Here is a 22950-nt window from a genome sequence, read left to right as displayed (position 1 = left end):
AATACTTAAAATTTAAAATATTCCAAGGATTTATAAGCAAAGATAGATAGTGGCTAGCAGTGGAGTCCAGGACACGCGTTTCGTCCTATTCGGGGCTCGTCGGTTGGATGTGCCTGCATCTCAGAGTTGATGTCCACTCTGGGACTCGAACCCAGTACCGTTCGCTTCAAACGCCAACGCGTTACCCACTTAGCTACTGAGTCCCGATAGTCACCTACTTATGCAATGGGGTGAAGTTTAAATTCACTTGGTGTTGTTTACTTGTGACTTCAGGCAATATCGAGGCAGTCCGCACAGGATGCACATATGCCAACAAGAGACTGATCAATTGCAGTCCTAAATAACAATGGGAAGATACAAGTAAACAACACCAAGTGAATATTTCAAGAATTATTGGTGATTACAAATTGAATTAAATTGTGGTACTTTTTAATAGGCCAGATATATATTTCTTCTGGCCGGTCATTTTTTGTATTCTGTTTGCCAGTTAAAAGTTTATATACTCTGCTTTGTTCCACACTGTTCCTCCGAAGGTCAGTGGTACTGTACGCTTTTCCAAACTGAAGTAGGTGCAGAGGGATTCGAATCTGTGACTTTCCTGTTAAAAAATGAGTGATTTTACCATTAAACCTACCCCTCAGGTAAATTCGATTGATATATAACATAGCACTGAGATATAAAAACCAACTAAGACGTATTGAAAATCAAGGGCTGATTAGTTAACATGTGATAACCTCTCTGAGTAAACAAATTTATTTGACCTGATTACAAAGAGATTCATTGGAATTAATACATTTACATCTGAACAACATTCGTACTACATATTTTTGAAGGGAAATATTTGATAATTTTACTGACATTAAACTTGATGAGGTTAATTAATAAATAGTTTTCTCGATAAAAAGTGTATATTAAGATAATTTCAAAAATTAATTATTGTTGACGATTTTTTGTATTCAGCTAAAACTTGACACTTGTTAGCGACCATTAGTACAGTTTGCTTTGCTATAATTCGAGGTTTTGGCGTTATTTAACGACTAAGAGTTAGTCAGTAAACTAGTCTGTGTTAAATAGACTGGTTAAATAGACTTTTTTTATTCGCGAATAAGAGCTGGCTAGTATGTAATTTATTATCTATTTAGTGATCATTTTAAAGAAGTTCTACAAATTAAAATGAACTTTCTCGATGTGAAACTGAACGATAGACCTTTTAGTCTGTTGTTAGTTTCTTTATCTAGAATTTGTAAGTAGCCACAGAAAATAAGAACTGTGCTTCAAAGCTTTCGTCAAAAATAACTCAATTTCATCATTTAGCAACCATTAGAATCTTTATATGTCTTTATTCTACCTAATTCTACGAAACTAACACAACAGCATATCTCACATAGCAGTTATAATTTTTCTGAAATTTACCGGACGTTTATATATACTATCACTTACTTATTCCAATGGTTACGTGATTGTGCCAATGAGTTAAAAATAAGTGGCAATACTTTGTCTATATTCTCTGACATTAAAGAAAGTAGATATTCATTATTCCAAAACATGAGAGCTCTTTCAGAAACCTATAAAATAAACAAAAAACATGATCATTTATCACTATGTTCTTTCGAACTGTTTTGTTATTGAGGTTTACGCGTAGACAGTTGAGTCTAAGATGTCAGTTTTGAATATTACTACTACCTATAAATGCAGTTTACTTGAATGTTAGCTTAAAGCAAGTGAAAAAAAGCACAAAACTTGTCACATTAGTGAATTAGTGCAAGCTGATGTTTATAAAGACACTGTACAAAAAACTAATATCTTGTAAAAAGAAATCTCCACATAAAGTACTTTTTATGTTGGGTTACCTACTTGAAAGTGCAAAGATTCTATACATTTAGCTAAACGTGGAAATATTTCTGGTATGATTGCTTGAAATTCAATTGGTCCTGTACATTCAAGGCAAGCTTCTAGTTCATTTAGAAATAGCATTTCTTTAATTGAATTTGTTCTAGGCCAAAACCGAAGTAAACCATCATGAATAATCTGAAAAAAAGAGTTTATGTATATATATGTATAAAAGTTTTAACGGTATCTGTGTTTTAGTGATTGCAGCCGACTTGCAAATAGACAGTTATCCATTCCTTGTTGTTAAACACAATATTTGTGAAAAACAAAGCTAGCAAAATTATATTTGAAAGTATTCCAACTGTTATGGTTAATTTTCAGGATGTTTTTTCTTTTAACTGTTCGAATATCTCCGAGTGTCTGCTCTCACCATTTTACAGGAACCGTCCTGATAACCAACAACTTAAGTATTTTGTCGTAGTTGACAATATCATTCACCTTAAAACTAGTTTTATATGTACGAGGTTCATTATATTATGAAACCCTTATTTCTTATTACTGTTGTGTATAATTTTACGTTCTTTGTTTTGATTTACTAATTAGAGAGTACTACAAACGTAGTTTTGTATAATGATATATGGTAACAGATATTATTTTATGTCAATATAGAAGCTAATTATGAAATGAAAAGAATATACACAGATGAATTATTATATATCTACTACCTTATAGTGAAACCGCAGTAAACACTGAAATATTTAGATCCAAACTTTTGTATAAAATCCATAATTGGTTACAGTCTAGAAGATTAATTATGATTATTCCTTTTAGTGAATACCATCTTTCTATTTTGTTCTATATATTATTTTAAGTTTATACATTTAATAACAAAGAATGTTGGGTTATACAAATCGAAGTTGCTTCTGCTTAAAAATTGTGTTTATATGAAAGTTGGTAACCAATAATAACAGAGCATATGACAGGTAAGATGGTCAAGTGATTTTCATCACATTATCTACACAATAAAACACAAGTTGCAAATGTTTCATTTTCATCTAACTCGTTGGGAATTGTGTTAGGCTTGAGCGTTATTGGTGAACTTTTGAGTGTTTCTGTTTCAGCAACTCAAATTAGATAAATTTGGATACGAAAGTAATTTATTATTGATTATTCATCTGAGCAACACACTGAAGAACTAATAACACATACTTTTCTAATCCTGCTTGAAACTATGTTACTAACCGATGAGTTGGTTATGATGAATAATCCGGTTTAATGCAGTCAGCTAGTTGAATAAATCATGAGTTATTGCTTCTCAGACATAACCATAATTCCTATTATTTGACTGACAATAACTTGAACTCAGCTAGACATCATTTACTAAGATCGATCAGAAACATTATACTTTCTTCACTGTATTGTAAGTCATTAATAAGGATTTCACAAATCTGACGGATAGTCATAGCCTTAAAACCCTTCACTCAAGAACGCTTATCTTTTTTCACCATAGGGTTATGGAGATGATTGAGTTTCACTGAAATCATGAACCGGCCAATTTTAGACCGTCCTTGCAAACCTCAAAGCACTGAATGTCCATTTCGTCTTGATATGAAACTCCTCTGAAGTACATATGCACGACCCCGTTGGCCGGAATCGAACCCAGGACCTTCAATCTTGCACACGAACACTTAAACTCTAGACCACTGAACCTGTATACAGCGGTGTTAATGTCTAACCTCAGTCAACCCACAATATTGTGCGGCTATCTTTATTTGAGAAAAACTCAATAAGTGATAAAATACACTATTAATGGCCGATGGTCAGAAAGAACTAATGGAAGTATTTGGAACTTGATTATGGATTTACTATAACTCGCTGGAGGCAGATTTCGGAATATTAATAGTGGAATTAATTCATGTGTTTTCAGTAAGTTATTCGGTCACAACGTAGAACCTGGCACTTATGTACATTAGTTCAAGTTACCACATCCTACTAACAGACAGATGAAATTGTCACGCCTAGTCATAGAATAATAGAGCTAGTAACAATATCAGCTGCAATAAAAAAGATTAGGCATCGAAGATGCAATTTGACAAAATATAAATTGGTGTAGCGAAACATAAAAAAAAAATTATGAGGAATCTAAGAGCTCAGAGTTTAGGGGGAATGCAAAGAACCGATGCACCCGCGCACTTGCAAGCGATTTTCGGCCATGTCATTCAACCCCTAACCATTGGTTACAATAATCACACGGACCCAAACCTGATGGTAGGCTACATGTATTAATATGGCTCAGTCCAATTGTCAGTGACTCCATGTTTCGGTTTGGCCGTCCCTAACTTTCTTCCAACCATTGCCCGTCGAGGTGGGCAGTGGATGGGCACACGCAACACGTGTCCCAACCACCTCAATTGATGAAGGTTTAGTATTTCACTAGTTGATTCTCCATCTCTGCCTAATAGTCTATTCCTAACCCCGATATCGCTCACCTGGTGGTCTTAGAAGGCATAATCAATGCTTCGAAGACACGCATGACCGAATAATAGTAACCTGTGAATATCCTCTACTCTTAGTGACTAGGCTTCACACCCATAAAGTAGGACGTAGCAAACTGCTGCTCGTTAAACTCGCCTTTCGTTAGGAGACGGATATTTGGCTTCCTCCATAAGTGACTCAAGTTTGCAAAGCTTACCAGACTCACGAGATTTTACCAGACACCAGAAAATCGGTACTGGTGAGGCTCCCAAGATAAGCGAAGCGGTCAACGCACTTAACTATTTCACTTTCTATTATTAATTCAGGCGTTGAGGAAGACTGCATCTTCTCGGCGTTTACACCGAATGGGGCCATGTCATCTGCGTATTATGAGTGTACAATAACATCTGGAAGATCAGTTATTGATAAGTTAGACGATGAGCGTTATCTCTAAAAGAATGTCTATGACCAATTCTGATTATAGATCATCATAAGCTATGGCTCAATCAGTGGTCTTCGTGGAGAGCCTGCACAATGGTTATGTACTTCTTTGGTACGTCTTTAAACAACAGATACTGCTACGAAACCTCAAAATAAACACAGTCGAATGCCACTTCAAGGTAAACGAATTTGACGTCGGAATATCTCTGTTTCAGAACCTACCGAAGGGTGAGTATTTTATCTATAAATTCATGTCCAGATCTGAAACCAGTCTGATTTCCTCAGGTCTGCTCTTCACGAACTCCAGTTTGGCGTAGGAGTATTGTTGAGGCTAATAATTTGGAAATTATATTAATTAAACTGATTCCCTTTTGGTTGTCGCAAGGGGATTTCTATCCTTTCTTATAAACTGAGACGATCAGCGATCGAGACTAGTCAGATTGGATTACGTCAATTTCCCAGAATTTAGCTAGTACTTAGTTAATTAAACTGCTAGAACTGGACCACCATCCTTAAAGATATCGGGTTGATCCATCAGGTCCGGCTTCTCTCCCTCACCTTAGATTATCCATAGCCTTTTCAACCTCATTAAGAGCTAGATGACTCGCATCAGTTTGCTGTTTAGGTTGCTTAGAGTCATTGGGTAAGTGAGGTGTTCTTTAAAGTGTTCTGCGCATCTGTCCAATCCGGATTGTGGGTGTATAGTAGTCTCCACCTTCTCCGAGACAGTTTCACCAACAGGCGGGTTCTGGATACCCGTTTCCTTCAACAGTTATCCACCGCTATCCATCGCTGCCGCCTTCTCCCATCTGTTCTGTTTTCGCTACTCACCACTGCTCACGATCACCATGTACGCTTTGTCAGTCTACGTTTAAACTGCTTCCGCCTCTCATCGCGTTCGGAGTCAGATGGGATGAATTTCCGAGTACCTAGCAGCTCTGTAGACGCCGCCGAAATCCACACACGTTTCCTAACCTTTTGCTTTAAGCCACTGGTAGATATCACTGTTGTCTTTCTGCATATCATTGCAATATACTTCTGGCTGAACATCACTTTCTCGATTCACTGAGTTCTCTAGTTGTTCCTGAAAAACATTCTTGACTTTTTCAACACACAGTTGAACTTTAAGGGAATTTCGCTCTGTGACCTGTCTACGTCCAGTAAGATGCAGAAAGACACGTTCACAAAATAGATCATGATCCGAGTTCGAATATGTGCTCTAGAATAAGCGACAGTCTTCTGTCGAGCCCCTCTACTGATGGCTAATGCCAATCTGATCTGTTTGAGTCAGTTGTGGGGGTCATTACATCAGACAATGTTTTTACTTCGACTTCGTACTGTCCTGCTTGTTCGAATAACACACAAGTGACTGTCTATTGGAATCCAGTCTAACAGAGCATGTTCTGCTTTTCAACTTAGCTTTATACCTACACCAGCCATTTCACGAGAAATGGCAGGGGGGACTCCAGATACTCGGAGGGTAAATCATGTCAGTCCTTTATATTGACGAGGTGATGTCAGAAGAATGACCGTACTTGGAACCTGTATGCGTATCTCGGAGACGAAGTATGTATCGATTACGCGAATTTCTAGAGTTCTAGCTAAATAAGACTGTTGTAGTGTCGGTTGTTATGTCAAGCCCACACAGCCTATTCTAGCTTTCAGATAGGCCAATTCATTCTTCTTGAGTCACATTATGACCTTGTTAATTATCAAATTATCAACCTTGACTACATTTATATTGGCATGTGTGTGCTCACTTCTCATCCTATTTATCACATGTCTATAGCGTATTTTTGTGTGAATATAAATATCGATTAACGCTTGATTAAATAGGGTGTGTTCACTTGCCTTCTCCACTGCGCGTCATTTCGCTTGGTTTCTTCACTAATTTGTCTAGATCAACGATTGTGCAAAATATACATATTCAAAAATCCATTCTGGTATCTGACTTATTTAATTTCGTTGTTCACCAACGCAATTAAAGTCGATGATAATATACAAGGATTGGCCACATGTATATTTTAGTAGCAATCAATTATACGACATTACTGGAGCCAGATATAGGGCCACTAAAGTGGTGAGCCCGTCAACAACATCCTGTGGTCTAATTGGCATCAATATAATGGGCCACTAAACTAGTCGAACATGAAAAGCTACAACATGTAGTTCAGAACGTGGTTTCGGGAGACCAGGAATAACATTTCGTGAACTCAAATCATTAGCATTGGAGCGCGTGGTGGTAAAGATGTTTGAGGAAGGTTAGTCATGGACACTAAAGAATTATTAAGAGGGGGAAAGAACTTCAATCTTCAATAAGATGATCTCAGGTGCTGATAGACTTATGAGAGTGGTTGTCACTTACCGATGCCCACGCTGTAGAATGATGTTCGTTTTTGAGAGACTTTAAAGAGAAGCCAAATTACTGGTACACTTGGAGGCCTTGGAGCGCGACCACAGACATCAAGGAACAACAGAATGAGGCCAATCTCTCACGGCCTTTTTCACGGGAAGTGTTTGATGTGTTAGTCCCACACTTCATAAAGCCTTACCTCCGGAGACGGAAATCTGTGGGGTAATTTGAGGTATGATATTTTTATGGTCGACTTTTTCCAACCCCTCCCTTCTGTTGTGAGAGGGCAACATTGCTGAAAATACTGGTTATTCGAGAGCAACACCTTACTGATGTCAAACATCCCTTCATTAATCAGTACAACTTCGCCCTCAGGCCTAAAGTTTCTGCTTTTACTCTTGCCGTCCTTCAACCGACCTTCCTGGCATCATAGGTCCTAAAGGTACATGTATTCCAGCCAATATAACTCGTTTGAGTCATCGCGATAGCTTAGACCGATCACCTAGTCAAGGTAGCAGCTACGGTTGGTTCAGATTTTTAGATTCGAAGAATCAATTTTCTCACACTGTCTCTGATGAATGATGTTAAGCAGAGATTTTAAGTACGAGATATTTTTCTAACTGAATGTCAAATGTTCATTTTCAGAGATATTTTTTTATGAACATGTAAATTCTCATAAAATCAACAATTACATGTTTCAGTTTTACGGTAACTGGTTTATTTGATACTAGGCATCTACAGGTTACTAAAATGATACAAAAACAATGTGTACCTATCTACTAACAAGTTAATTTCTCCAACGAGACTTTTCTTAAAAGTTTCACGTTTTTTGATTGGTCAAAGACCAGACGTGACCTTAAGTGTTAGCTATATCATTAGTTAAGTACACAATTATTTCTTACATGGGCTAGATCATACTCTAAGCCAAATTTATTGTAATTTCATTGTTATTTATTATTTCTTTTAATTTATCAAACATCTAATAGTTACAACATAGCAAAATGTATATGTACTGTTGAATAAATACACCTTTACGTCCAAAATATACACTTACCACTGTGAATAAACTGGAATCTTTTTTAATAAATTCAGTTGTACAATAAGTTAATTGAGCATGAAAATGACTCATTATTGGTGACTTGTGTAAAGGAAGTAAAACTCTACGTAAAAATTGTTTATGTTCTTCTTTCAATGGTGTTTGAAAACCATTTATGATGCTAAAATATAATACACAAATAATAGTTAAAATTATATTTCAGTTAACGATTAGTGAATATGCACAGTATGCACATATGCCAATTAGAGACTGACCAGTTGCAGTCCTAAAACATCAATAGGAAGATTCAAACAAACAATACTAAGTGGATTAGTGAGTAGTTTTGTAATTTAAATATAGTTTTCATTACTAAGTCAAGTAGTCTTCTAAATAACGATAAACTAAATTACATTTAAAAATTGTAAAAGTCAAGTCGCACTCTATGTCTCTACAAAAAAGTCATACGATGTCATGTGTTGAGTGAAATCACTGATAATGGAATCCCCTTTTCAGAAAATTACAATTGAAATGGATTTTGTAAGACTTTAATTTTATAGGTCCAATCGTGTAATGCGTTTTACAAGGGAGAAAACTAACGATTCGTTTTAAACTAGAACTCAATATCAATTGCATACTGGGGTTGTGCAAGAAATGAAAACTATTTAAAGTTGATGCATTTGGATTGCTTCAATGAAATTGATTATAATGGGAAGAATCAACCTGTCTAGTCCTTTCCAAAGTGAGGAAAAAATTGTCTAAAAGTCTTTGATATGATTATTGCTGGTGGCTAGGCGAAATTGAGGAGAAAAAGAAAGGATGATGGTTTCATTGTTTTCAGTACCTGTTTAACCTCACCAAAGTTTGTGTTCTAAAAATAAATTATCAATAGACAAGGTCGAACCTTTGCAACGGTATAAGAAATTATTATCTCCTGTAGAACTGATATTATTTTTCAATTTATCCGAGTGTTAATTTCCTAAATGTTATCTATTTCTTCATACCAAAGGATCATGTAAATGAATTTAAAAGTGAATGTTTATTTGATATTTGTGATCTAGCATAAAATAGCGAACCTTTAGCATTAATTTAATCCCACTGCCGAAGCAACATTGAAAATCCACTTAATTTGAGTCATAGACCCCATTGTTAATAGTAAAACTGTTATAATATGTTGATCATCAAAACATAGATTTAAAAGTGTATATAGAACCTACTTAAAAGTAAGTTGATTCTTATTAACGTAATTTTATGTAGCAAAACGTAAATGAATAAAAATCTAATAAATAACTGTTTTGGTTACCAAAGTTCGACATAGAAAATAAAGTAGTTTAGTTGATCTACCACTTTACTAATCTTGGAAAGCTGATCAATCCTGGCAGGTCGACATTCGGCATAGATTTTGAAAGCTCGTTCGGCTCTCAAAAATTAAGTCACTTTTGACTAAGAAAGATATCCATCTACTAACCGAAGGATAAATATACTGTACAGTAATTTGCTCTGCTCTTCTTTATAGCAGCAAAACCTGGCCTCTGTTTTAATTTATAGATATGAAATATGGGTATTAAGAAAGATTACTCACGGGTTACTAATATTTGATTATAGATACACACGAAGCAATCCTTACATACTTTTAGTCCACGGAGTAAACAGTACTGAGGTTAGACATCAGAAATCAACCAAGAGGTACCAACATAATTTCTTTTAAGAAAGTCTTTTGCTCACAAAGAAAAATCTACCTCGGGAAATGAGTATGAGTTTAATACAATACAGTCGGTTCTGAATAAAAGCAAGTGAAAGGTTGTGTCTAAAAATCTTAAGGCATACAGCAAAATATTCTTTTATGGAATGCAACTTAAACATTTATTTTGAATGTTTTCTGTCTAGACAATAACACATTTGACTTTTTCGCTTCAAAATGCTTACCTTCCAAGTATTTCAAGGAGCTCAGCTATTCCACAATGACACTCTTCCTCGTAAACAAATCTAAAAGGCATTAAATTACGCGTCTTCATTAATAATGACCTTATTTGTCATATTTAATTATATGGAAAGTACGTTTATTATAGGATAATGCACTATTCATATTGATTACGTCAAGTCAAAAGGTTTATTTGCTCAGAAATTTTAAACGATCCAAAATAAATACTCTGTAACGTCGAAAGGGTAAGCATATTATAATTTAGATACTATTTTTATCGTATACTGAGCGGGTTATAATCATTGCAAACATCTCATTTTAATGATTTTCTATAATGTTCTTGGCCGTCGAAAACTAGTACCTTCTGTTCAATATACAACCCAGTTATCATGAATTTTCTCGTATGCTTGTGGGAATATTGTCAGAAAATTCATTTTTTAGTTTATTATCTGGATTTTCCAATTCCAAACGACTGATCTGAGTTTCAATAACTTTCTCCTTCTTTCTGAGATAAAATTACTTCTCTCTTTTAACCTAAGATTTAAACTAGTGTTATTAAGTAAACCGAGTATAACATGTTAATAGTTTATTAGTATCTAGAATGGACTTTCTAAGTAAAAATACCTTAAATTCATAAGGAATAACTTGATTTCACTAAGGTTTGATATAATTTTCGTACCATAGTCAATAAGAGTTGGATTTTTTTAAATCCTCTATTCAAGTCACTTTTTTTGGACAGGATACTTTACCAGTCACATCAGTTCAGTTCTTAAAATCCTTATATTATGACAACAATTAAGCAATACACATGTTGTGACTTTTCTGCCTTGACAACCTGTTCCATGTTTTAGGATTAATTAAATTTTATTGCATTATCTAGTAACAGAATGTGGAAATAATCAAAAACATAATTATTGTCTTACATAAAAAAATTAGTTTTGTTTGTCAAGGTGAAATTGTATTGCATGGTTCTCATCCAGCTTACCTTTTGAGTTTCTCCTAACAAATCTGATAGAAACATTTAATTTGATGTCCGTTGAATCTACATTAGCCTTTTTAGAGCCTATAATAACACGACTATCACTTTTATTCATTATTTAAACCCAACAACTGTAACATACAACCTCACACATATCTGACAAGAACAGTTTAACTTGGAAGTTAATCTATTGCCTTCTAGTCAAGTGTTATTTCTCTTTGAAAATCTTCCGTAATATTTTATCAAACTTCAACGGTTCTCATAATAAATTAGAGTGAGACTATGAACTGGTTGAGTAATCAAATGAATATGTAAGCTAAAAACAATGAATCTATTTACGATAACAACGTATCTGACAAAAACGGTTTGAAATGGACTATCCTGTTACTGGATACGTTTTCTAATAACTTACCGAAGAAATGTATTATTCATCAGACGTCTAATAAATGGTCTCAAAGTAACAAGTTTACCATATGCACGATGAAGTATCATTTTGACTAGTTCTCGTTCACGTGGGTCTTCAGATTTAAATAATTCCAAAAGATTCTTAAAAAATTGTTGGTCCAAATACTTTTTCCCTAATGACGCTTGAAAATCAGGTGAACTAATAAAGCGTAGAAATATGTCGTAGACTAACTACATATAATAAAAGAAATAGAGAGGTGTACAATTTACAGAACACTTTTTAACCAAACTGAATATCATAAATCTGTTTACAACAAAACAAATTTTACGAAATTTTAGTGAAGTTAAATCGTGGATTTTAATACAGTTACACTACTTGTCTTCTATGGGTTTATGTTAATTTAGAACTAATATATTCCATGTAGTCAGTATGGTTAACCTATAATGTGGTAAAGCTGATATCATTTTTAAGTAGACCAAACATTGTTTCCGATTAAATTTCGAACTGCTCAAAGTAGAACACGAAAACTAGTGTTCATTCAGTTATTTAAATGTGAAGTATAGTTATTAGGTAGGTCATAAGCGAAAAGTTATTCATTTAGGTGAGTAAAATGGTACACCGAAACAACCGGGTGAATAGCTAGGAAACTTTGTAAATATATGTATAATACAAAAATATATGCACTAAAAGAATATACTTTCCGACAAATCCTAATTAATGTTACACAGAGGATAGAGAAGTTTAAAGCAATCGATTCTTTCGAATTTGCAGCATATAAGCTTAGGAATAAGTGAAGTTAGAATTGTGATGAGTAATGGAATCTAGGACTCAGTCTTCGTCCTGTTTGGGACTCGCCATCCAGGTTAACCTACATTCCAGTGCTGGTGTTCACACTACGCTTTTCTGTAAAATAAAATACAACTATTAATGTCAAACTGACTAAAATAAAATATTAACCTTAATAAGCTTATAGGTCAAATGAATTTATGGGATTAATAATCAGAATAAGGGCAGTGAATATAGAGAGGAAGAAATTGTGTAACTACAAATCAGATTAAATGCTTGATAGGAGATTAAGAAATGTATAGAATGTTGTAGATCAGGTAAGATATGGTAGATTGGACTAGGTGGTAACTAAATACAAGGTTAATCATAATTACACTACTATTTATATATGATTAGCATATTTCATGACAACAGAAGGGGAAGGCTTTACGCATGAAAAAAAAAGAATTTATTTCTAACTTAAATTTGAATACAGAGTGTACGAAGCAATAAAATTCATAACAAGGTTTTGATCTCGACGATATTTTTTACATGACATGCAAGTTAAATGCGGATATCTCGTTTGGTCATTTTTGTAGCATTTTCAATGAATTTTATTTGGGTAGTGTTATATTAACTGTATGGAAGAAAATTACAGTAGCTTTGATTCTCAAGTCATTTTCTGCTTTAAGGCATGTTCAAATAAGGTTCTCAATGATAACTTTCTTTTTTCTAAAAATTCCACAGAGAAATTACTATTTAATTTCAACTTTCATTGAAGCATTATACTAATTCTATTTGACATACAACTTAGATCTTAGTGTTATTTTGAATTATCAACGAACATTTGTTTCTTATTCTTTCTGTTAAATATGAAGGAATTTTCATTATTTGTTAATCATATGAATTATTTTCAATCTATATTCCGATAGAAAGAATGAGTCGGCTTAATGATAATTCATCTGAATGTTTAAACTAATTTCAGTTTTAGTCCAGAAAAACTCCACCTGTAACTCTTCTAGAGTTACTGCCGCTCCCAAGCCCACACAAAGGAGGAGGGTTGGCATAGTGCCGACAACCCCATTCCGTAGAAAAAAAACCTTGCTACAATAACGCCAGCCAGAATAAACAAATTAAAACATTTAGAGTCTGCCCTCCAAGTCCAAAGAAGAATTATGACACCTCATGATAAAAGCCGAGATTCTTCGAAATTCGCGAGGCCGATGCCCTTCTAACAACCAGAGCAACTATTAATTTAGGTACATGGAACGTTCGGATTATGTGGAAGACTATAAGGACCAGTCAAATAGCAACAGAAATGAGGAGATACAACTTGGTGGTTTTCGGAACCAGCGAAATCCATCGGACTCAAGCTGTACAGCAAAGACTAGATACAGGAGAGATGCTTCTTTACTCTGATCACGAGGAGGAAAATGCTCCACACACTCAGGGAGTTGCTCTGATGCTGGCCAAAGAAGCACATAATGCACTTACAGGATAAAAATCTCAAGGACCCAGAATCATCAAAGCATCATTCAATACAAAGAAGGAGGGGATCACGATGAAAGTTATCCAATGTTTTGCACCCACCGATGATGGCAAGGACGACAATAAATATCAGTTTTATGAGAAGCTGCAATCGATCCTAGAGAAATGCCCAGGAAAGCATCTCACCGTCCCGATGGAAAACCAAAACGCCGATTTCGGAATGGAAAATACCGGATATGAAGATATCATGGGACGACTTGGACTGGGAGAGAGAAATGAAGAGAGATTTGAAAATCTATATGCATTCAACAAATTGATTATAGGCAGCACAATATTCCTCATAAGCGCATACACAAAGCTACATGGGTCTTACCGTGTTGAATTACAGAGAAACAGATTAATAATATTTGTATCAGTAAAAAATTCGGAAGTTCAATGGAAGAGGTGAGAACAATGAGAGGAGCTGACATAGTTTCAGGTCACCACCTGTTTGTGGTCAAGATAAAACCAAAGATAAAGAAGCATTGGATGACTGGGCAAACAGAATTACAAAGGTTCAATACAGCCATCCTCCAAGATACTGAAAAACTCAACCAATTCCAGATAACTCTCAACAACAGGTTCGAAGCCCTACAGGATCTACTAAAAGAAGAAACAACTATGGGGGACAATTGGAAAGTAACCAGAAAGCACTAATTTCAACGTATCAGGAGGCTCTGGGTTGCAAGAAAGTCAAGGTACAAGCTGGATACACAGAAACAAACAAATAATTGAAGAAGAGCATTAAAGCCGACAAGCAGAAATACGTAGAAGACCTGTTAATGACAGCGGAAAAAGCTGTAATGGGAGGAAATATGAAACAACTATATGACACAACAAAAAAGCTAGTAGGAAAATACAGTTAACCAGCGAGACCGGTCAAGGTCAAAGAAGGTAAGACAATCACTGAAATTCAAGAACAGAGGATGGGTGGAGTACTTCGAGGAACTTGTAGTATCAGTTTATTTGTTAAGCCCATATACTTTATCCTAGCTACTGGCCAAGCCAATTCGCCTATCCATTATGAGTCATATTTTGATCTTGTTCATTATTCGCTTATTAACTTTGGCTATACTTTTATATGAGCATATATGTGTACACTTCGTATCTTATTCATCATATGTCTGTCACTCATTTTTGTCCGACTATAAATGTTGATTAACGCTTGCTTAAATCGAGTTGGCTTCCCAGCCATCTCCAATACGCATCATCTTTCGCCTCGCTCTCGAGTTGGCTTCCCAGCCATCTCCACTATGCATCAACTTTGCTTCGCTTGCTTACACTTGCTCATGTGCCCACAGCTTTCTGGTCTGCATCGATTATCAATAAAAATGTAGTTGCCGCTTCCTTTTGCCTTCTGATTTTATACACCGTTAAGATTGGTATAATAACGGTTATCGAAATGCACGGCACTACAAACTCTTGAAAACACCAGCTTCACTGAACCCACTGGACACCGAAGCAGCAAACACAGACCTTTCTACAGCTGTCACTCAACCAACGATCGAAGAAATAATGATGGCTAGCCAACAGACAAATCGAGAGTAGGAAAGCAGCAGGACCTGACAACATACCAGCTGAATCACTGAAATCAAACACAGAATTAACTACAAGCATATTCTAAGTTCTATTCAGAAAGATTTGGGAGGAATAACAAGTGCCAATGAATTGGAAAGAAGGATATCTCATCAAGATACCAAAGAAAGGAGATCTGAGCAAATGTAAAACTTACAGGGGCATCACACTGTTGTCCGTTTAAGGAATGAAAAACGCAGTAGACGCCCAACTTTTCGATCAACGGGCTGGATCTCGTTAGGATCGGTTGTGAACAGATCAAACCGCGCCACTACAGTTCATCGTTGAACAATCAGTTGAGTGGAACTCGTCACTATACATCAACTTCATTGACTATGAGAAGGCATTTGACAGTATGGATAGGAGGGCCTTATAGAAAATTTTTCGACACTATGGTGTGAGTAACCGAGAAAATCCTCAACATCTTCCTGAATTCACACGACGGACTACACTGTAAGTTCGTGCACGGGGGACAGCTGACTGAGGTATTCCAAGTAGGGACCAGAGTCAGACAAGACTGTCCACTCTGCCCCGTTCCTCTTTCTTCTTGTGATTGACCGGGTTATGAAGACTTCGACATCTGAGGAAAAGCATGAAATACGATGGACAGCTTCGATTCAGCTAGACGATTTGGACTTCTCAGAAAGCTTGGTTCGTCTATCCCATACACACGAATGGATGCAGATGAAGACAACTAGTTTAACAACAGCATTTGCATCAGTAGGCCTCAACATACACAAAGGATAAAGCAAGATTCTCAAATACAACACGGAGAACATCAACCTAGTCACACTTGAAGGAGAAACTCTGGAAGATGTAGAAACATTCACGTACCTGCGAAGCATCATTGATAAACAAGGAAGATCGGATGCAGACGTAAAGGCGAGGTTTGGCAAAGTAATGGTCGCATTCCTACAACTGAAGAACACATGGAACTTAAAACAACTGTCAGCCAACGTCAAAGTCAGGATCTTCAATACGAACGTCAAGAAAGTCCTACTGTACGGAGCTGAAACTTGGAGAACTACTACAGCCATCATCAAAAAGGTACAAGTATTTATAAACAATTGTCTACGTAAGATACTCAATGTCCATTGACCGGATACCACCAGCAACAGCCTACTATGAGAGAGGACAAACCAGCTTCCAGCTGAAAAAAAATCTAGGAGAAGGTGCTTGAAGTGTATCGGACATACATTAAGGAAATCATCAGACTACATCACGAGGCAAGTCCTAACTTGGAATCGTGAAAGTAAGCGGAAAAGAGGAAGACCAAAGAACACATTACGTCGAGAACTGGAAAGGATTAGCCGGAACGGGGTTGGGTGGAGATTGCCGGTGGGCGTCTTATACTCCTTAACGAGGCGTAACATGCTTAAGCAAGTTAGTCCAGAAAAATGAGTTTGGTGAAAGAATCCCATGATTCATATATTACTAAAAAGTTTGTGTGATGTTATTTTTGTACCTTTTGAAGTGCGCTACTTCCCTATTATGCCCTCAATAGTTTAATGAAATTACTTACCTGAAGATGCGGCCAAGATGGTTCCAAATTAGAAACTTGTTCATCATCATTATCAACATAGTCTGACATTTCTGTAGTTGTATATAATGTTGCTATTGTACGGAATGCGTTTACTTTTACTAAGTTTATAATACCGACATAAACCGGTTCAGTGAGAGAACTAGAATTTATTGAAATAAACTCAGCGAGTTCTAACAATGTTAGTCTTTTAATTTCTTTCGACTTCAATTGAGCAGTATTATCGGTGAAATCGAATAGAGTTGAACACATTCTTAATTTACTCAACAGTAATGTTTCTCGTTCACCAGATGGTGTCTCTAGATTTAATAAGAAATTCGCAAAAAATACCAAATGTAGATTTGGTCAAATGAATAGTAAAAATAAAAGTGCTTTGTGTTGTTTTACGATGACAGTTTTGTAAACGAAAGTCATTCTATAAACCCTACCTTCCGACGAGAAATATTTAAGTGTTAAGTCAAACATTAGCCCCATCAGATCATTGAAGGGGTCTGGTTTTCAATAGATTTTCATGAGTGATTCGCAAAAGTAAAGCCAAAATTAATTTTATGTAAACATTGGGGTTTTTATTTCCTAAAGTCAAATCTTAATAAAAATTTGAATGAGAATAGCTACTGTTTAACGTTTAAGGATTTCCCTACTTTCTTTTATGATTGAATGTGACTATTAAGTGAATGACTAAATTTCAGTTTGATAAAAACGGTTTTGAATTCTAGTTTGGCATAGGTATATGATATTTTCCCAAAAGTAACGAAATATCACATTATTCTCAATGTAACTAGCCCTTGAATATATTATTACTGACTTTGTGTATTAAGACATGAATACATGTATGCAACACATGCACATAATCCTAATTCCTCTCGAAGTGGTAAGTTAAAAAATTTTTATGGTCACTTACAACGTAAATTTGTCCATGAACTACTCTAGAAATTTTGGAGGAAGGTTTGTCAATTATTAGTCAGAAGATATAAGAAGTTCTACTTAAAACCATTTGTGAAACAGAAGAAATGACTACCTAGATAACATAAGTATTTCTGTGAATATGGGTTGTAACTATGGCTATCAATGACAAGGTTTGACTTTATAGTTTCAAATAAATTGAGTGTTGGGTAGAAAGTTAATGAAAACGTTTTTGTTATATCCAAATGAGTAGGAAATTTGTACTTCTGACGTTTCGCAACTTAATGTAAGCCACATCTTCAGAGTAAATACGTAACCGAAATAAATTAACACACGTTTATTTCGGTTGTTTATTTACTCTGAAGAAGTGACTCACATCAAGTCACGAAACGTCAGAAATACAATCTTTCTACTCATTGAGATATGACAAAAAACATAGTAATTATGGGTTGTAACTATTTCTTCATATGTTTTGGAGGCTTTTAACATATTTCATCATATACAAACGCATATGAAACTACTTAGATGTAGCCAGCCCATAAATAACATTATTCTGATTGTTATTCGTTTTCATTATCCTCAAGAGACAAGTGAGGAGTCAACATATCAATAGATTGTGCATGTGAATTATAAAAAACTCACCAACCAATAAAGGTAGCGCTTTTAGTTCATCATGCGACACATTTACGAATCGAGATGATAATTGCCTTGGTGGCTGTGAAGTTGTAGCTATTCTGTCGATATCTTGCCGTTTGACATCATTCTGCCGGAATTTTCTTCCAAGTGAAACTGGGGACAAACTGGATGCCGCTCTCGAGAATTCAGGAACAGGACTTGGTGCGTGTGGGAAACTTGTTACTGAGTCATCATGGTAGTTCTCACTCTAAAACAGAAGTAAAAACATTAGCTTCAAAATTATTTGTTTTTTATCGTCTAAGACTAAAGAACTCATTACATGCATTGAACCTTGAAAATCTTTAATGACTTTTCTAAATTTTAGGTGTCTCAGACGAACAACTGATTATTTCAAAACAAAAGGTACCAAGGGATGACCTTGATTTAGTAACAACCACACTAACCAGAATTTGGTTTTACTTGATGTATGAATACTAGATTATCGCTTTGTTTGTTAAAGTCAGATTTTCCGACTTCTCATATAACACTGGGAACTAAAATGTCGATCAATTATGTTGATGATAGAAGTAGATTACATCATATGTTTCGTCACATTTGGTATCATTTTTCATTACTGAGTTAGTATGAGAACCATGTCAAAACGATCAGTGTTCATAATCCGAAACAAGCAGTTTTGAATAAAATCCTGCAATAACGAATAAAGAAAAACCAAAATATGTTAACATTATGTGCAATTCTGATAACTATTTTCAGACGCTTGAATTAGAGATTATTTTTGCCAACATCTGACTTATTCATGTGCACTGACGTTTATTCGAATCGATGAATTATATGACTGAAATTTAGCATGTTACGAAACTAATGTTAATGATGTTAGTTTTTTTAGTATTAACTTTTTAACTGATTCAGTTCCAAAATGCACATGGTATCAGTCGTTTTCAACACTGAAGATTGACATGTTGGTTGTATGTAACCTATAACTTGTTCACTATGTGAACTATCTAGTATTCTGTCTTCATATTCACATCTCATTCATCATCTTTATATGGGTTGTTTTAGAAAGAGAAGTCTCCGCGCCGATAAAAATGAATAATTGCTAAAATATTTTGAATTGCTTCGTCAAAATAATGTACCCCAAGAGTTGGATCTAAAGTAAAGTTATTCACAAATGCTAACTCATTCCAGCCACATTGAGACGAATTATAATTTATTAGTATATTTAAATAAAAATGCATGAAATGACTTCCGTGGGAATAAAGTAAACTTATTTTGTTTGGTTATTTCTACCGACAAACAGTACATAAATAATATTGAAGACCTATTCTAAATCGTGTGATAAATGCTAAACAATCAGTTAAAATGGCATAATGGAAGACAAAACTGCTACAGAGTATGGTAAAAAATACGTACATGAATGATTTTCCTTGCTGTTGAATTCATATAAATTTTACTATTTCCGTCTTGAAGTTCATTCAGCCTATGGACTTACATAATTTATAATTAGATTTTTCATTTTCTTTACTAATACTGGTTTCTCGACTTTTCAGACCTTACTAATTTTCTGCCTTACAACATCCTTTTTATTATTAAAGTTTGAAATTTTACTCTCTTCATGTTTATTTAATTCACTGATTTAAATTAATCATGGGATTACAGTAACATCATTGATTAGGCTGTTTTGAAGTGTCTTCAGTATACTGTTTAGATATTTAGATAAAGCATATGTGGGAGAAGAATTACAATGGATATTGAAAACATACAAAATAAAAGCTTTCTATACGACAACTAACACTCCAAGAAATGCTTTAGTCAGAATGAAAGATACGATCCCATTCATTTCCACACAAAATTGTGTCTTCAGATTAGGTTGTGTCGATCGTAATGCGCTATACGTTGGAGAGTCTTCCGTAAGATCTCAACTTGTGCCAATTTACACAAAAAACCTAATAATCCTGTAGAATTAGAAAATTTACAGGTTATATCAGCAATAGCAGTATATGCTGTTTTCAATAATTACCAAATTGATATTAAAAATATCAAAATAATTCGGAAAGGCTTTTCCAACTATAAAGAGGGGCGAGTAGACGGGGCGTTTAACGTAACTCTAAATCCTTCTGCCCTCAACAGGAAAGAAGGCCTGAATATTCATCCAACCTGGACTACTTATCCTGACAACCACATCTGACCTTATTTATTTTCCACACAATCTACACATATATAAACCCATACACCTAATTTCAACCCCACTACTTAATTTGACAAATGTATATATTTTTCATACTCACACACTGACGTCCAAAATAATACGGTGACAGGTCATACAAATCCACCTTGACAAAGAATAACTTGACATTGACATATTTTAGACCTATAGTGATTTTTATTGTACCAAAAATATTCTGCGTTGTTTCCTCTTTACTATTTAAACTTGTGTTAATTTAACTCAGTTATTTAGTTACTCTGAAGAAGTGGCCCACATATAGACACGAAACGTCAGAAATACAACTCTTCTACTAATCAGGATAATTTTAACAGTTGAGATCTTGAACCAATCGAAGCTAGAACACCACAGGAAACCTGAAGGCGCTGGACGACCGTTTCGTCCTATTGCTGAACCCTTCAACAGCGAGCATCCGTGACCCCGCCCCGCGGGATTCGAACCCAGGACCTATTGGCCTCGCGCACGAACGCTTAACCTCTAGACCACTGAGCCGGCATCCAACGGTGTTAATGTCTAACTTCAACTAATCATTGGGATTAAACAAAAAATATACCTATCAAGTTATGTTTTTGATGTGTGGGCGAGGATGATAATGATTGGTTGTTTGCTTAGTCAGACATCTAGATAGTCTGACAGGCGTAAGATGAGTTATATATTCCCCTATTTTTATTACTTATTATTGATTGATTGTTCATCGTTGTTAGATTGTGTCGGATTTTGGTGTGGAAATATATTTACGTTCTAGTCAGGCTAATCACATGTTCTTGATTTGAGTTGTGTTGAAGTCCTGTAGAATAGACACTAGGAGGTAATCTAGTGTAGATATTTGTCTATGGTAATTTAACGTTCCATTTGTGTATGAAAAAGGAAAAAGACCGTTATAACAATTGGCGATGGTGGTTAAAACGAATCTACACTTATATATTCAGTTATAGTGGATTTTGTTGCAATAAAATGGATGATCTAAAAACTTTACTGCAACAGCGAAATTCTTTTATCGAATTATTAGTCAGAAATATGTCAATATCCTCAAGAACCAATGTATCTAATTCCACTATTACTCTGGATTCTATTGAAAATTCAATAAATGAATTTAGATTTGATCCAGAATGTGAGATTATTTTTGAAGAGTGGTTAAAACGCCAAGAGGATTTGTTTACTAATGATTGTAAAGAGTGGGACGAAGGTTCGTAAATAAGATTGTTATTACGAAAGTTCGGAGTGTCTGAACATGAAAAGTTCTGTAATTTTATCCTCCCAAAGGAGCCAACCGACATAACCTTCAGAGAAAAAGTAGAGTGCGTGACACGTATATTTGGTGAACGATCATCAATTTTTCATACTAGATACCACTGTTTCCAGCTTGTAAAAGAACACTGGACGATTATGTGACGTATGCAAGCATTGTGAGCCGGGAATGTGAGCGGTTTCGGTTACAGAAAATGTCCTCAGATCAGTTTATATATTTTATTTTCGTTTGTGGGTTACAATCTTCAGTAGATGCAGATATCAAAACACAGATCCTAGCGAAAATCGAACAAAATCTTAATATCAGGCTGCAATCAGTATCTGAAGAATGTCAAAGAATGGTGAATTTAAAGCACGACAAAAGTGTGGTAGAAAGGAACAGTGGACACATGGAAGTTAGAGCTTTGCGGAAATCTTTTGACGAAATTAAGTATTCGTACTACCAGCGAATTCCGAATCAAATGAAACCCGAAACGTCTTGTTGGTGATGTGGTAAGTGTCATTCTGCTAATGTTTGCTACTTTAAAAAAAGGGGATGTTTCCGATGTGGTAAATATGGTCATGCCTAGGTATATTTTAAAAATCAACCGAAGGTTTCTGACCATCAGTTCCGTAAGGGAAATAAGACACATAGATCAAAAGAGATACCACATAATTCAAGTGTTGTTCTGACCACAACAAGTGACCGATTCCCATCTCAAAGGAAGTATGTAACTATCTGTTTTAACGGCAAACCGGTTAAGCGGCACGTTGACAAGGGGTCTGACATAATATTAATTTCTAGAGAGACTTGGATAAAACTTGGTCGACCTCAATGTCAACCTACTCAGTCGAATGGAAAAGCATCAAAATTTGTTGATATTCTTAAGCGATCTCTCTTAAATATGGGAGGAGAAGATAATGTAGAAGAGGCTCTACAACAGTTTTTAATTTCTCATAGGATTATATCTGTTCACAAGAAAGTACACACTGTGATTTTAAAATCCAGAAATAGACTTATTACTAAATGAATAACATGAGTAGACCTAGATGAATAAAATAGACAGTGAAACAGCGGCTAACTGAAAATGACCAAAGCAAAGTACTTTATTGTTGTT

The 22950-nt window shown here is 35.3% G+C and overlaps 1 protein-coding gene across 1 annotated transcript in view; it reads right to left on the bottom strand.

The window, feature by feature from the left end:
* Smp_165090 (putative protein phosphatase 2A regulatory subunit) overlaps window positions 1–19824 on the bottom strand; it is a gene marked incomplete at both ends in the record, with an annotated part of 37192 nt that extends 17368 nt beyond the window's left edge. Inside the window, 8 exons of the mRNA XM_018794506.1 lie at window positions 1441–1565; window positions 1855–2028; window positions 8154–8316; window positions 10059–10118; window positions 11445–11668; window positions 16828–17144; window positions 18391–18631; window positions 19795–19824. Of these exons, the coding sequence (XP_018648912.1) occupies window positions 1441–1565; window positions 1855–2028; window positions 8154–8316; window positions 10059–10118; window positions 11445–11668; window positions 16828–17144; window positions 18391–18631; window positions 19795–19824 (1334 nt within the window). The remainder of the gene's footprint in view (window positions 1–1440; window positions 1566–1854; window positions 2029–8153; window positions 8317–10058; window positions 10119–11444; window positions 11669–16827; window positions 17145–18390; window positions 18632–19794) is intronic.
* Between the last annotated feature and the right edge of the window lie 3126 nt (window positions 19825–22950).

The sequence above is a fragment of the Schistosoma mansoni genome, chromosome 1, assembly GCF_000237925.1.
Source record: "Schistosoma mansoni strain Puerto Rico chromosome 1, complete genome".
Taxonomy (NCBI): domain Eukaryota; kingdom Metazoa; phylum Platyhelminthes; class Trematoda; order Strigeidida; family Schistosomatidae; genus Schistosoma; species Schistosoma mansoni.
The sequence above is the reverse complement of the archived record's forward strand: the minus strand, read 5'-3'. Positions and strand labels throughout refer to the sequence as shown.